Here is a 15,700-nt window from a genome sequence, read left to right as displayed (position 1 = left end):
TCACTCACATTTCATTATAAAACTAATATAAAAGAGTGAGTCACATATTCTACTAACTTTTTCAACCCATTATTCTTTACATTTCTTAAAACCCGTGCCAACAATAAGAGTGACTCCTATTGCAGGACGAAGAGAGTATCTATTAGTATTATTTTTCATTAAATAGTAATAATATATTATAACAAATGTAATTATTTATCTTAGAATAAAAAAAAGCCTGGTGAACCAATAATTTTATACTCCTAGTTAGGATTGTTAATCAGGCCAGTCTAGCGGATTTGGGGCCAACCCTATTCGGGTTGCGGGCTAATCGAGTGTGTACTAATTGAGTTATAAATACTCAACCCTAACCCTAAATATTCTGTTTTCGTGCTAGCTCAACGTCGGATTGTGAGAAAATTGACATGTGATCAATGCAATACATAATGACAAATATTATTTATATTTATAAGATGTAAAATGTAAAATTACGATATTTTTGAGATTTATGCTTAAACTCAAATATATTACTCCCTCCGTCCCAGAGAAGTTGGCATACTTTGAAAATGGCACGGGATTTTAGGAGGTTTTGTTTTGTGTGTTAAATGGAGAGAGAAAATATAATTTTTATATTCATGTGAGAGAGAACTTTTTCCAAAAAGGGAAATGTGACATCTTTTGTGGGACAAACTAAAAAGGAAAGTGTGCCAACTTCTCTGGGACGGAGGGAGTACTACATACTAATTCAAGATTTGTAATAAATAAAACATAATTATATTTGGAGAAATTTTAAATCATATTTTAGAAATTAAAATATTTCTTATAGTGAATCTGAATTTTTTACTTAATTAATTTATTATTATATTAATAAAAATTAACACATATTCCCTCCGCCCCAAGGTAGTTGAAGTATTTCTTTTGGACACGGAATTCAAGAAATTGATTTGTTAAAGAATAAAGTGGAAAGAAAAGTAAGAGAGAAATAAAGTAAGAAAGGCGAAAAGACAATAAAGTGAGAGAGAATAAATTTTTTTATCAAAAAAGAAAATAACTCAACTACCTTGGAACAAATTAAAAAGGGAATACAATTCAACTACCTTGGGACAGAGGGAGTGTTAGAAGATGAAGTCAGAAGAGTGTAGTTGTATAAGTACAAAAATGCCCTTGAGTCAAGAAAGAGAAATGCTAAAAATATTTAAACAAATACAAAAGTCATTCTAGCAATATTACATCAATGTTTAGAGGCCGCGGGTAAATATTTTCTAGGAATACGGGTCACATTTTATATTGACAAAATTTAGAGACCAAAAATGTGGGTTTCACTAGTTATAAACTAATGGGATGTTCGGTTGGTAAGACTAAATCCCATGATTAAATATGTATCATGTTTGGTTGATAAGATTGACTCCCTTAACTTAATCCTAGATGGATAGTCTCATAATAATTAGTCATAGCCTCCCCCCTCCAACTAAAATAATCTCACAACTTAATCCTAGATGGATAGTCTCATTATTATTAGTTATGACAATCGAAGGCTACCTAATGAAATTAATAGTGGGCCGAGATCAAACATAAACCGTAGGATAAAAGGCAAAAAAAATGAAAATGTATGCAACCATTCACCTCAAAATCAACTGTGATTGCAAAGAAAGTCAAGTATTAGCTGACTAACTTGGTGAGGGAATTGTTCCTGCATAAAATGGGAACCCTCTGGCAACAATGTTGCTTCATACATGGGCACATAACTCTTCGCCACTCCACTCTTTATGTATTCCGCAATCCCAGGAAAATTCAACGAGTAGTCCTTCCCTCCCATGATCACCAATGCAGGAACTTCAATCTTCACATTTGTAATGCCGAACTCTTCATTTAACGACCTACACAAAACAATTCCAATCAATATAGAGAGCTAGCTACTTTGTACTACTCGTGCCAGCCTCCACGTTACCTATACGGTACTTGCATTGCAGTTTGGAATCCGGATTTCTCATACAGAGAAGCATATACGTCGAGGTCTTGCTCAGTGAACCAGGGTGGTAAAGGAGCCGATGAGTCTACGATATCCATGACCTCCTGATTCTCCAGAGCTGTTGGCACTTCACTTCTCGAGAAAAGAATGTATATATTTCTTACCACAGTCCTAGTGTCAAACCGGCTGAAATCAGCCTCAGCTCTTCCTCGTTCCTGAAAATTAAGGTTATATGTCCGGTCGTTCGATTGTTGAAACAAGGACAAGTCAAGAATGAAGAGCACCACCTGCCATCGAGAGATATAGGAGCCTTCGCTATGGAGCTTCACTGCTGAGGGACGACTTGGAGGAATAAAAGGCACGCCTAATGTGATAAATCCAGATACTCTCGAAGGATGAAGAAGCGAGAATAAGTAAACAATCCGTGATCCAAAATCTTTACCAACTAAAATAACCTGTGTGCAATGGAATAGATTTAACTCAATTAGGATATGTACTGTATTTGCAATTCATCATGTCAAGCATCTAACCCGCAATTGTTAAATTGTAAAACAACAGAATATCTCTATGTATATATCTTTCTCTTCATGCCTTTTTTGTATTTCGTATTGATCAAAGGAATATGAGTCGTTTACCATTACCAGCAACGAAATCTAGAGCAAACATCTCTAATAAATGAAAATGCGTTGAAATTAGAAAATTTCAAACTTAAATCTGAAAGTTCTGGAAAAATGTGTGACTTACCTTGGAAAGGTTGAGAGAATCAAGGAGAGCAAGCAGATCAGCAATGAGATCCGAGAATGTGGTTTGGTCGGGTCGGGGCGGCGGGTCGGATAGCCCGTATCCTCTGTGATCGAGTGCGATGGCTCTGAAACCTCCCTTGGCGACTGCGATCATCTGGTGGCGCCACGAGTACCATATATCCGGAAATCCGTGTAAGAAAACCACAGATGGCGAAGAGCGGCTTCCGATTTCCGCCGTGTGGAGCTTCAGCCCGTTGACTTGGGTGTAGTTGTGTTCAATTTCTTCCATACAATGCTTGAAAGAACTTGCTTGCTTATTTTATTATTTTTGGCCAGCCTATGAATCTCAATATGAAAGTTTCAAATAGATTGGTATTCGAGTTACATTGGCACCTGGTTTAAATCACGCAGGCAACATGCTCGACTTAATTTAAAACCAGACATTAAGCAAACTACTGCGAATCGCACATGCTTTTTCCACCATTGATAATGTTAAATAATCACAATAAGAAACTCAACAATAATTATGGATTGCTCCTCCGATTTATTGCCGCTAACAATAATGAATAGGAGTTGAATCGACTGAATTAAAATATTAGTACATACCAAATTATACATACTAAAAATCCATTGAATTTGGCCAATTCGTACTATGCATACGACCGGTGACACTGTGCACATAGCCGCATGCATCTATGGCATGCTCGCCTCAGCACCGCGCACACCAGTTTAGTATGCATAGACCATAGTTGTGAATTCATACCATGCATTAAAACACATTATAGTTTTATAAAAGTGTTAAACGAAGATTTATATGGTGAGAATGAGAGCAAATCTTATGGTTGGAATAAAATAAATGAATGGTCCAGGGAGATGAGAGCACAACTTTTGCACAACTGCTACTGCAAATTATTTCAGTATAAATAGGTATGCTTTACAAATATAAGTAATGGACCCACCATCATATTTTATATTTGTGAGAGGGGTAGAGTAGGAGATGGCAGGGGCGGACACAGTAAGGCCCAGGGAGGGGCTCAAGCCCTTCCCAAAAATTTATTTACCCTTTCATCCTATTGCTAAAATCATTTGAAATTTAAAAAAAAAACCGTCTTTAGCCCTTCTTAAATCAAAGTTATTGAAGACTAAATTGCGTGAAATTAATGTTGAGAAGGGGCTGAAGTCGCTAAGTTGAATCTATGAATTAAAATTTGCAGAAGTGAATTGGGAAATTAATTGTTGTTACAGGTATTTTGAGGAAGAAGATGACCCACTAAATTACTCTTATAAAATAATTAATATATGTATATTTGATATAATAATGTTATTCCTTGAAAGTAGCGTCCATTGTGAGTGTAGTATAAATAATTAATTAAATACTAATGATATATTCTATAATTCATAAGTGGATTAAGGTTTATGCGGGTTTATATTGTAAATATCAATTTTTATTCTTTTTTATTTTCTTTACTTTTCTTCTCCTTTTATTTCCTTACAATTCTATTATACTAGATTATTTTTTAACTGGGGTTGCTGAATATCAAAAGCTTATTACACGAAATCCTATTTTTTTAGAACGAGTTGAAGGCGTAGGTATTATTGGTGGAGAAGAAGCACTAAATTGGGGTTTATCGGGGCCAATGCTACGAGCTTCGGGAATACAATGGGATCTTCGTAAAGTTGATCGTTATGAGTGTTATGACGAATTTGATTGGGAGATTCAATGGCAAAACGAAGGTGATTCATTAGCTCGTTATTTAGTACGAATCGGTGAAATGAGAGAATCCATAAAAATAATCCAACAAGCCTTGGAAGGAATTCCAGGGGGGCCCTATGAGAATTTAGAAAGCCGGCGCTTTGATAGAATAAAAGACCCTGAATGGAATGATTTTGAATATCGATTTATTAGTAAAAAGCCTTCTCCCACTTTTGAATTATCCAAGCAAGAACTTTATGTAAGAGTCGAAGCACCAAAAGGAGAATTGGGAATTTTTCTGATCGGAGATCAGAGTGTTTTTCCTTGGAGATGGAAAATCCGACCGCCGGGGTTTATCAACTTGCAAATTCTTCCGCAGTTAGTTAAAAGAATGAAATTGGCTGATATTATGACGATACTAGGTAGTATAGATATCATTATGGGAGAAGTTGATCGTTGAAATGATAATTGATATAATAGAAATAGAAGCTATCCATTCTTTTTCCAGATTGGAAGCCTTAAAAGAAGTTTATGGGATCATATGGATGCTTGTCCCTATTTTCATTCTTGTATTAGGAATCACACTGGGTGTTTTAGTAATTGTTTGGTTAGAAAGAGAAATATCCGCAGGGATACAGCAACGTATTGGACCCGAATATGCGGGACCTTTGGGAATTCTTCAAGCTTTAGCCGATGGTACAAAACTACTTTTCAAAGAAAATATTCTTCCATCTAGAGGAGATACTCGTTTATTCAGTATTGGTCCATCCATAGCAGTCATATCCATTTTACTAAGTTATTCAATAATTCCTTTTAGCTATCACTTTATTCTAGCTGATCTTAGTATTGGTGTTTTTTTATGGATCGCCATTTCAAGTCTTGCTCCCGTTGGATTGCTTATGTCAGGATATGGATCAAATAATAAATATTCCTTTTTAGGTGGATTAAGGGCTGCTGCTCAATCAATTAGTTATGAAATACCATTAACTCTATGTGTATTATCAATATCTCTACGTGTGATTCGGTGAGACATAAAAATTCCCCCATTTCTTTTCTTTCTAACAAGAAAGTCAAACGGTTTGAATATCGATTTTTTATTCATCATTGGATTGATGAATTAAACCAGATAGTTATATGAGTGAAATAAAACGGCTTAAAAATTTGCTGTTAAAAGAATGAAATCTCATTTCCTACGTACAAGAATTAAGTGAAAGTAAACATAAGCAGTCAAGGCTGTTTACCCCGAGATTTGCTGATTAGTCATCATGGCTTGAAGCGGGTTTAAAAGATCAATTGTATGGGTTTTTTCTATACTATTACCATAGCATAGATATATTATCTTAATGAAAGATTAAAAAAAACGAGTGGATGGTTAGGAAGACCAAGATACACAAAGGATTAGTAATGGAGATTCTGAAAATTATCCATATAGGATATTTTTGTTATAGAAAAATAATTCGAATTGGGGCTTTAAGTTGGTAGAAATTATTAAGAAGTACCTCCCCATGATTTCGACCCAGAGTATGTTCCTGTCCACCAATTAAGTAAATAACTATCAAAACGAAGAAATCTTTTACTTTTTATAATGCGAATAATACCTCTTTTCTGAGAAAGGAGAATAGGAACGAAATCCAATTCTTGTTATGTAATGCCTAAATTCTTTTTCATAATCGAAAACGAGAAGTTGAAATATCTATGGTATATTCCTCTAAAAAGTCTTTTTTTTTCATTCAAGGATAAGTTTTTAATAAAAAAAGAAAAATGAAAATTCTTAAAATATGAGATAAATTCCGAAGCATTTTTTTATTATAATTAGAAATATAGCAGACAGAATTCCATTAGTCTAATTCTAGGCCTTAGGCTAAGAGTTTTATTTTCTATCTATCCTACAAACACATCAAGATAAATAATGTTGAAAGGCTCTTAGATTTATTTGTGACCTATGAGGAGCCGTATGAGGTGAAAATCTCATGTACGGTTCTGTAATAGCGATGAAAGCAGTGATGTTATTGTCGACTATGATTATCTAACAGTTTAAGTACAGTTGATATAGTTGAAACACAATCTAAATACGGTTTTTGGGGATGGAATTTGTGGCGTCAACCTATAGGGTTTATCATTTTTCTAATTTCTTCTCTAGCCGAGTGTGAGAGATTACCTTTTGATTTACCAGAAGCAGAAGAAGAATTAGTAGCTGGTTATCAAACCGAATATTCAGGTATAAAATTTGGCTTATTTTACGTAGCTTCGTATCTAAATCTACTAATTTCTTCATTATTTGTAACAGTTCTTTACTTGGGGGGGTGGAATCTTTCTATTCCAAACCTATTTTGTCCTGAGTTATTTAACATAAATCAAAGAGGGAAAGTTTTTGGAACAATAATCAGTATTTTTATTACACTGGCTAAAACTTATTTGTTCTTATTCCTTTCTATTGCAACAAGATGGACTTTACCAAGACTGAGAATGGACCAACTATTAAATCTTGGATGGAAATTTCTTTTACCTATTTCTTTGGGTAATCTATTATTAACGACTTCGTTCCAACTTCTTTCACTGTAAAGGAATAGAATATTCTATTCTTAATAACTTGTCTCAAACAAGAGAAAGAAACGAGTAAATTTATTTAGAGATATTCTGACATGTTCCCTATGCTAACTCGGTTCTTGAACTCTGGTCAACAAACAATACGAGCTGCCAGATACATTGGTCAAGGTTTCGTGATTACCTTGTCCCATGCGAATCGTTTACCTGTAACTATTCAATACCCCTACGAAAAATTGATTACATCAGAACGTTTCCGAGGCCGAATCCACTTTGAATTTGATAAATGCATTGCTTGTGAAGTATGTGTTCGTGTATGTCCTATAGATTTACCCGTTGTAGATTGGAAATTGCAAACAGATATTCGAAAGAAACGATTACTTAATTACAGTATTGATTTTGGAATTTGTATATTTTGTGGTAATTGTGTTGAGTATTGTCCAACAAATTGTTTATCAATGTCCGAAGAATATGAGCTTTCTACTTATAATCGTCATGAATTGAATTATAATCAAATTGCTTTAGGTCGGTTACCGGTATCAATAATTGAAGATTACACAATTCGCACAATTTCTTCGAATTTACCTCAACTCAACAATGTATAAAACTCTCAATTCACAAAACATTTACAAATTCAAAAAAAAAGCTTTTGCCATTTTTTGGAGTTAAAGGAATGAGGTTTTTACTTGGTCAATACAAAAGAAAGATTCGTTGGTGAGGGTCGCGGCTTGATTTTCATTTAAAACGAGTTTCTATTCGAATAATATAAAATATAAAGATAAAGTTTTAACCTTTGCTTTCGAAACTCAAAAAAAGGAGTCCTGTATTTACATCAATCCAAATCATCCCCATTCATTGAAATTTAATTCAATTAAGAAGTATGTTAAAATAAAAAAAAAGGATAACTTCTTTTTTCCTGGTCAGGTCAACAAAGACATGAAATATTTCGATTTTTTTTATAAAATCAAATGGATTTACCCGGACCAATACATGATTTTCTTTTAGTCTTTCTAGGATCGGGTCTTATATTAGGAAGTCTGGCAGTAGTATTACTTCCGAATCCAATTTATTCGGCCTTTTCCTTGGGATTGGTTCTGTTTTGTATATCCTTATTCTATATTCTATCGAACTCATATTTTGTAGCTGCTGCGCAGCTCCTTATTTATGTAGGAGCTATAAATGTTTTAATAATTTTTGCTGTGATGTTTATGAATGGTTCAGAATATTACAAAGATTTTCATCTTTGGACCGTTGGAGATGGGGTTACTTCAATGATTTGTACAAGTCTTTTTATTTCACTAATTACTACTATTCCAGATACGGCCTGGTATGGCATCAGCTGGACTACAAAATCAAATCATATTTTAGAACAAGATTTGATAAGTAATAGCCAACAAATTGGAATTCATTTAGCAACCGATTTTTTTCTTCCATTTGAACTCATTTCAATAATCCTTTTAGTAGCTTTAATAGGTGCTATTTCGATAGCTCGTCAATAAGAAATCAACAAGTAATTCAAATTAAATTAACTAACACAAAAGTTAGAATTCGTTAATTTAATTTGAATTACTTTTTTTTAAATCGAATAGAAAGGCTTTCGTTTTATATCGATCTATTACTAATCTATTTCCCTGTTTCATATTTGTTAGAATCGAATCTATTCAATTATTGTTCAGATTAAAACAAATCCAAATTGATAAGGAGTTGATTAATGATGCTCGAGCATATACTTGTTTTGAGTGCCTATTTATTTTCTGTTGGTATCTATGGATTGATCACAAGTCGAAATATGGTTAGAGCCCTTATGTGCCTTGAACTTCTATTAAATTCAGTTAATATAAATTTTGTAACATTTTCTGATATTTTTGATAATCGTCAATTAAGAGGAGACATTTTTTCCATTTTTGTTATAACTATTGCAGCCGCTGAAGCAGCTATTGGACCGGCTATTGTTTCATCAATTTATCGTAACAAAAAATCAACTCGTATTAACCAATCAAACTTATTGAATAAATAGTATTCATTATATCAGTGGAAATTTGAATATTTAGAAAAAAGTTCAAATTAATAGGTTTGAGACGGGTAAGGTATGATCGTGGTTGCAAAAACACAAGAAATCAAAGTATTTTGGTCCTTTTTCATAAAGAAATTAGGAAGTAAATTGATTATGATCACTCATTGATTCGTCCGGTATCTAACTTATAGGATTCATTTATAAGTTAGTTTTCTAGATCGAAAATTTATGACGTTCAAAATGTATAGATCCAATGTCACATTCAGTAAAGATTTATGATACATGTATAGGATGTACCCAATGTGTCCGGGCGTGCCCCACCGATGTATTAGAAATGATACCTTGGGATGGATGTAAAGCTAAACAAATTGCTTCTGCCCCAAGGACCGAAGACTGCGTTGGTTGTAAGAGGTGTGAATCCGCGTGTCCAACGGATTTTTTGAGTGTTCGTGTTTATTTATGGCATGAAACAACTCGGAGTATGGGTCTAGCTTATTGATACATTCCATAAAACTCTACTTGAATCCATTTTTCTTTTTTTTTTACCGACAAAATCCGTGCTCAAAATAAAATTCAATTGAGCACGGATTTTTCTGGCCCAAGTGTATCTTGTCTTTACCACGAACCATTTTCCTTGTTTAACAATAATTGCGGTTTTGCCAATATTTGCAGGTTGCTTAATTTTTTTTCTTCCACATAGGGGAAATAGAGTAATCCGGTGGTATACTATATGTATATGCATCTTAGAGCTTCTTCTAACGACTTATGCATTTTGCTATCATTTTCAATCAGACGACCCATTAATCCAACTAACGGAGGATTATAAATGGATCCTTTTTTTGGATTTTCATTGGAGATTAGGAATAGATGGACTCTCTATAGGACCCATTTTACTAACGGGGTTCATCACTACTTTAGCTACTTTAGCGGCTTGGCCGGTTACTCGAGATTCTCGATTATTTCATTTCCTGATGTTAGCAATGTACAGTGGACAAATAGGATTATTTTCTTCTCGAGATCTTTTACTTTTTTTTCTCATGTGGGAGTTAGAATTAATTCCCGTTTATCTACTTGTATCCATGTGGGGAGGAAAAAAACGTCTGTATTCGGCTACAAAATTTATTTTGTACACGGCAGGGGGTTCTATTTTTCTTTTAATGGGAGTTCTGGGCGTCGGCTTATATAGTTCTACCGAACCAACATTAAATTTTGAAATATTGGCTAATCAGTCCTATCCTGTGGCCTTGGAAATATTCTTTTATATTGGATTTTTTCTTGCTTTTGCTGTCAAATTACCAATCATACCCCTACATACATGGTTACCAGATACCCACGGAGAAGCGCATTATAGTACTTGTATGCTTCTAGCCGGAATCTTATTAAAAATGGGAGCGTATGGATTAGTTCGGATCAATATGGAATTATTTCCTCATGCTCATTCGCTATTTTCTCCTTGGTTGATAATAGTGGGCGCAATGCAAATAATCTATGCAGCTTCAACATCTCTGGGTCAACGGAATTTAAAAAAAAGAATAGCCTATTCCTCTGTATCTCATATGGGTTTTATAATTATAGGAATTGGTTCTATTACGGATATCGGGCTCAACGGAGCCCTTTTACAAATAATCTCTCATGGATTTATCGGTGCTGCACTTTTTTTCTTGTCCGGAACAACTTATGATAGAATACGCCTTCTTTATCTTGATGAAATGGGTGGAATAGCTATCCCAATGCCAAAAATGTTCACGATGTTCAGTAGTTTTTCGATGGCCTCCCTCGCATTACCAGGTATGAGTGGTTTTGTTGCCGAATTACTAGTCTTTTTTGGATTAGTTACTAGTCCAAAATTTCTTTTAATGACAAAAATCGTAATTACTTTTGTAATGGCAATTGGAATGATATTAACCCCTATTTATTTATTATCTATGTTACGCCAGATGTTCTATGGATACAAGATATTTAACGGCCCAAACTCTTATTTTTTTGATTCTGGGCCGCGAGAATTTTTTCTTTCAATCTCTATTTTTTTACCCGTACTCGGTATTGGTATATACCCAGATTTCGTTCTTTCACTATCAGTTGAAAAGGTTGAAGTTATCCTATCTAATTCTTTTTATAGATCGTTTTTTTATTGATAAAAAAATGAAAAAAAAACGTTTACAAAAAGGTTCGTTGTACAATGAAAAAAGAAAAAAAAAGAAGGCTTTTTCTTCTCTTGGGTTAAGTAAAAAAAAATGAATTTGAACTAGCAAGAGTCTCGCGAATCAAAGTCACGGGGCTCTCGTTAGTTCACACAAAGTGATATTCATATGTGTTGTATGCTTTTCTATTCCTATTCGTAAGTAGTAAGAACTCCTTTTTGAATTTAATTAGATGTTAATGTAAATGAACCATAACTATGTAATCCTATTGCTAATAGATTTACTCCAAAATAGCATATCCAAATTATAAGAAACCCAATAAACGCTACAATTGCTGAATTTGTACCCTTCCATTTTATATTTGTTTGAGTATGTAAATAAATTGCAAATATGATCCAAGTAATAAAGGCCCAAGTTTCTTTTGGGTCCCAACTCCAATAGGATCCCCATGCTTCGTTAGCCCATACTGCTCCAGAAAGAATTCCTATCGTTAAAAAGAGAAATCCTAGACTAATAATCCGATAACTCCAATAATCCAATTGTTGAATCAATTGCGACTTATAATAATTTATTGGAGAAAAAAAAGAAGTTTTTTGTAAAACATTTTTTCCTTTTCCTTCATTCATGTATTCGACTTTACCAAGTAAAAATAACTCGTTTAAATTTAATAAACAATTATTCGTAGAAAAAAATCTTCTATTTTTTCTAACTGTAATGACTAGAAGTGATACTGATAATAATGATCCACATAAAAGGGCCACATATCCTAATAGCATCATACTTACATGCATTATTAACCACTCGGACTGAAGAGCGGGTACTAATATTGTGGATTCGTGTATTTCAGTTAAAAGACCTGAGGTAGCAAAGCCCTGTGAAAAAAGAGCACTTGGACTAATTATTGTGTTTAGAATATTTTTATCTTTTTTGAAATATGGAAGGATATAAATAAAAGAAAAACTCCACGAAAGGAAGATTAAGGATTCATATAAATCACTTAGTGGAAAATGTTTTGAATAAATCCAACGAGAAATTAATAATCCTGTTATACACAAAAAGATCATTATCATGCCCTTTTCGGATGAATCATATAGTTTTACGATTTCATCGACAAAAAAGGTTATCAAATTAATTGTAATTAGAATTGAAACAGCCGAAAAAGAAATATGAGTTAATATATGCTCTAAAGTTGAAAATATCATAAAAAAAGTTCCTTAATTATAAAATCGAAATCGGAAATTGAATTCATTATTATTCATTATTATTCATTATAGGATCTATTTTATTTTTTTCGGAGATGAAATGTCATGCCGCTACTCGGACTCGAACCGAGATGCTCTAGCACTGCTTCCTAAGAGCAGCGTGTCTACCAATTTCACCATAGCGGCCTGTCTTGACTTTATAATAGCCTATGAATAAGAAATCGTCTAGATTTAAGAATGCAATATTTTGCAGGAAAGATTCAAATCGATGAATACCAATTTCTTCAAATATGTACTTGAAGGTTCATTGTTTTAGTTTAGATTTTTATTGTGGATTTTAGACTCTTCTCGACCGTAACTCTTTTAAAACCAGCAAGTTTTACTATGAATTAAGCTTCCCCAAAAAAAATATTTTAGATTATTCAAAATTCACACATATTTATCCAGAATATTTTCATTAAGTGTTTTTGCGTGAATTGATGGCGAGAGATATATCGGCTCTATATAAGAATTTATAGAAATTCAAAAGTAAGAAAGTTGTACAAAAAAGATTAAATATTTGTTAAATATTATAGTACAAATAGGTTGATGGGAAAAAAAGACTCCTGTCCTGGAAATAAAATATACGAAAATTTAAATCGAGTATCTTGTGTTTTTTTTTGTTAAAAAACTTTGTTTGAATTCGGTCAAAGTAAACAGAGGAATTCCATTTCCTATTGATTAATTCACCAGGAAATGGAATTGGGGAATTTTTTTTGAAATGGAAGGATTCCATTTTTGAGTCAGGTCGATTTATATTGTTGTAAGGTTTTCCGCTTTATTTCTTAATAACTTATTTTTTTATTTTATTTGTTTGTCGCACAAAAAAACTTTTTGAAGTCCCATTAGAAAGAGATTTCCCCAAAGAAAATGCTTTTAACGCCGCCCAATAGCCTTTCTTTTTCCAAAAATTTTTACGAATACGCTTTTTTGATGCAGAAGTACGTTTTTTTGGAACTGCCATTTAAATAAAAATTAAGAGATTACTCGTTGGTATAGCTGGATGTGAAAGACATCTATTGTTCAAAAAAAATCTGCGCTTTTCTAGATAATTTTTTCTAAAATTCTAAAAGAATAGACTATGGACCCTATGGTAAAATCGCATAAAATTTTTCTAAAAAAAAAGAAGAATATTTTGAGTAACTTGTCCAAATTTGACTTGAATTTTCTAATTAGAAGGAGACTCATAATTAATCTTTGTCTTTCAGATCATTTGACCAATCGGAACTTCTTGATTTGAATATTTGAAATATTTAGAAGAAATTCAGAAAGAATAAGTAAAAAGAAATAAAAATGAAAAAAAAAAGATATTTTTATATTTAAGTTAGTGCACATTTTCATTTTTTTATTGACTCCTTTCAAAAGAAGTAAAATCCGATAAATCGGAAACAATTAATCACCAATTTTAATTTTTTTATGCAACAAATATATCAATATGGGTGGATTTTACCTTTCGTTCCACTTCCAGTTCCTATGTTAATAGGAGTGGGACTTCTTCTTTTTCCGACAGCAACCAAAAATATGCGTCGTATGTGGGCTTTTGCAAGTATTTTATTGTTAAGTATAGTCATGATTTTTTCAACTAATCTGTCTATTCAGCAAGTCAATAGCAGTTCTATCCACCAATATGTATGGTCTTGGACACTCGATAATGATTTTTCTTTAGAATTCGGTTGCTTGATCGATCCACTTACTTCTATTATGTCAATGTTAATCACTACTGTTGGAATCATGGTTCTTATTTATAGTGATAATTATATGGCTCACGATCAAGGATACTTGAGATTTTTTGCTTATATGAGTTTTTTCAGTACTTCCATGTTGGGATTAGTTACTAGTTCAAATTTGATACAGATACAAATTTATTTTTTTTGGGAACTGGTTGGAATGTGTTCCTATCTATTAATAGGGTTTTGGTTTACGCGACCTCCTGCGTCAAATGCTTGTCAAAAAGCATTTGTAACTAACCGTGTAGGGGATTTTGGTTTATTATTAGGAATTTTAGGTTTTTATTGGATAACAGGTAGTTTTGAATTTCGGGATTTATTCGAAATACTCAATAACTTCATTTATAATAATGAAGTTAATTTTTCCTTTGTTACTTTGTGTGCTACTTTATTATTTGCCGGTGCAGTTGCTAAGTCTGCACAATTTCCCCTTCATGTCTGGTTACCTGATGCTATGGAGGGACCCACTCCTATTTCGGCTCTTATACACGCTGCTACTATGGTAGCAGCGGGGATTTTTCTTGTAGCTCGCCTTCTCCCTCTTTTCGCGGTTATACCCCATATAATGAATTTCATCTCGTTGATAGGCACAATAACACTATTATTAGGAGCTACTTTAGCTCTTGCTCAAAAAGACATTAAAAGAGGTTTAGCTTATTCGACAATGTCTCAATTGGGTTATATGATGTTAGCACTAGGAATGGGGTCTTATCGAAGTGCTTTATTTCATTTGATTACTCATGCTTATTCCAAAGCATTGTTATTTTTAGGGTCGGGGTCCGTTATTCATTCAATGGAAACTGTTGTTGGCTATTCTCCGGATAAAAGTCAGAATATGGTTCTTATGGGTGGTTTAACAAAACATGTACCGATTACTAAAACTTCTTTTTTTTTAGGTACACTTTCTCTTTGTGGTATTCCGCCTCTTGCTTGTTTTTGGTCAAAAGATGAAATTCTTAATGATAGCTGGTTGTATTCGCCTATTTTTGCAGTAATAGCTTGGGCCACCGCAGGATTAACCGCATTTTATATGTTTCGCATCTATTTGCTTACTTTTGAAGGCCATTTAAATATTAATTTTCAAAATTACAGCGGGAATCAAAATGCTTCTTTCTATTCTATATCTCTATGGGGTAAGGGATATTCAAAAATAATTAATAAGAATTTTAGTTTATTAAGAATGAATAATAATGAAAGTTATTCTTTTTTTTCTAAAAAGACATATCGAAGTCATCACAATGTAAGAAAAAAGAGAGGGGAACAATCCTTTATTAATATTCTTCGTTTTAATAATAAAAACGCCTTTTTTTATCCTTATGAATCGGACAATACGATGTTATTTCCCTTACTTCTATTAGTCCTATTTACTTTGTTTGTTGGATCTATAGGAGTTCCTTTTAGAACAGATTTAGATATATTAACAAAATGGTTAGCAGCTTCTATTAACTTTTTAGGTCAAAAATCAAAAGATTCAACAGATTGGTATGAGTTTTTTCAAAATGCAACTTTGTCAGTCAGTATAGCTTATTTCGGAATATTTATCGCATCCTTTTTATATAAACCCATTTATTCTTCTTTTAAAAATTTGGATTTAATAAATTCATTTGTGAAGTTAGGGCCAAAAAGAAAATATTGGGATAAATTTCTAA

The 15,700-nt window shown here is 33.1% G+C and overlaps 4 protein-coding genes across 4 annotated transcripts; 3 read left to right on the top strand and 1 right to left on the bottom strand.

Moving 5' to 3' along the window:
• Positions 1 to 1,549: 1,549 nt before the first annotated feature.
• Positions 1,550 to 3,032, bottom strand: LOC125199800 (epoxide hydrolase A-like). The gene is made up of 4 exons (XM_048097701.1): positions 2,693 to 3,032; positions 2,236 to 2,403; positions 1,928 to 2,163; positions 1,550 to 1,856 (listed from the first exon to the last, which is right to left on the bottom strand). The coding sequence occupies exons 1-4, from the start codon at positions 2,978 to 2,980 to the stop codon at positions 1,610 to 1,612; spliced, it is 939 nt and encodes a 312-aa protein (XP_047953658.1). The 5' UTR covers positions 2,981 to 3,032; the 3' UTR covers positions 1,550 to 1,609.
• Positions 3,033 to 4,009: 977 nt separating this feature from the next.
• Positions 4,010 to 4,844, top strand: LOC125199807 (NAD(P)H-quinone oxidoreductase subunit H, chloroplastic). Its single transcript, XM_048097706.1, has 2 exons — positions 4,010 to 4,037; positions 4,201 to 4,844. Exons 1-2 carry the CDS (start codon positions 4,010 to 4,012, stop codon positions 4,842 to 4,844), a joined length of 672 nt encoding a protein of 223 aa, XP_047953663.1.
• Position 4,845: 1 nt separating this feature from the next.
• Positions 4,846 to 5,811, top strand: LOC125199803 (NAD(P)H-quinone oxidoreductase subunit 1, chloroplastic). Its single transcript, XM_048097704.1, has one exon. It carries the CDS (start codon positions 4,846 to 4,848, stop codon positions 5,410 to 5,412), a length of 567 nt encoding a protein of 188 aa, XP_047953661.1. The 3' UTR covers positions 5,413 to 5,811.
• A 3,478-nt stretch (positions 5,812 to 9,289) lies between these two features.
• Positions 9,290 to 11,241, top strand: LOC125199806 (NAD(P)H-quinone oxidoreductase chain 4, chloroplastic). Its single transcript, XM_048097705.1, has 2 exons — positions 9,290 to 9,353; positions 9,525 to 11,241. Exons 1-2 carry the CDS (start codon positions 9,290 to 9,292, stop codon positions 11,075 to 11,077), a joined length of 1,617 nt encoding a protein of 538 aa, XP_047953662.1. The 3' UTR covers positions 11,078 to 11,241.
• The last annotated feature ends 4,459 nt before the right edge of the window (positions 11,242 to 15,700 follow it).

The sequence above is a fragment of the Salvia hispanica genome, unplaced genomic scaffold, assembly GCF_023119035.1.
Source record: "Salvia hispanica cultivar TCC Black 2014 unplaced genomic scaffold, UniMelb_Shisp_WGS_1.0 HiC_scaffold_694, whole genome shotgun sequence".
Lineage (NCBI taxonomy): Eukaryota > Viridiplantae > Streptophyta > Magnoliopsida > Lamiales > Lamiaceae > Salvia > Salvia hispanica.
This window is presented reverse-complemented; position numbering and strand designations above follow the sequence as displayed.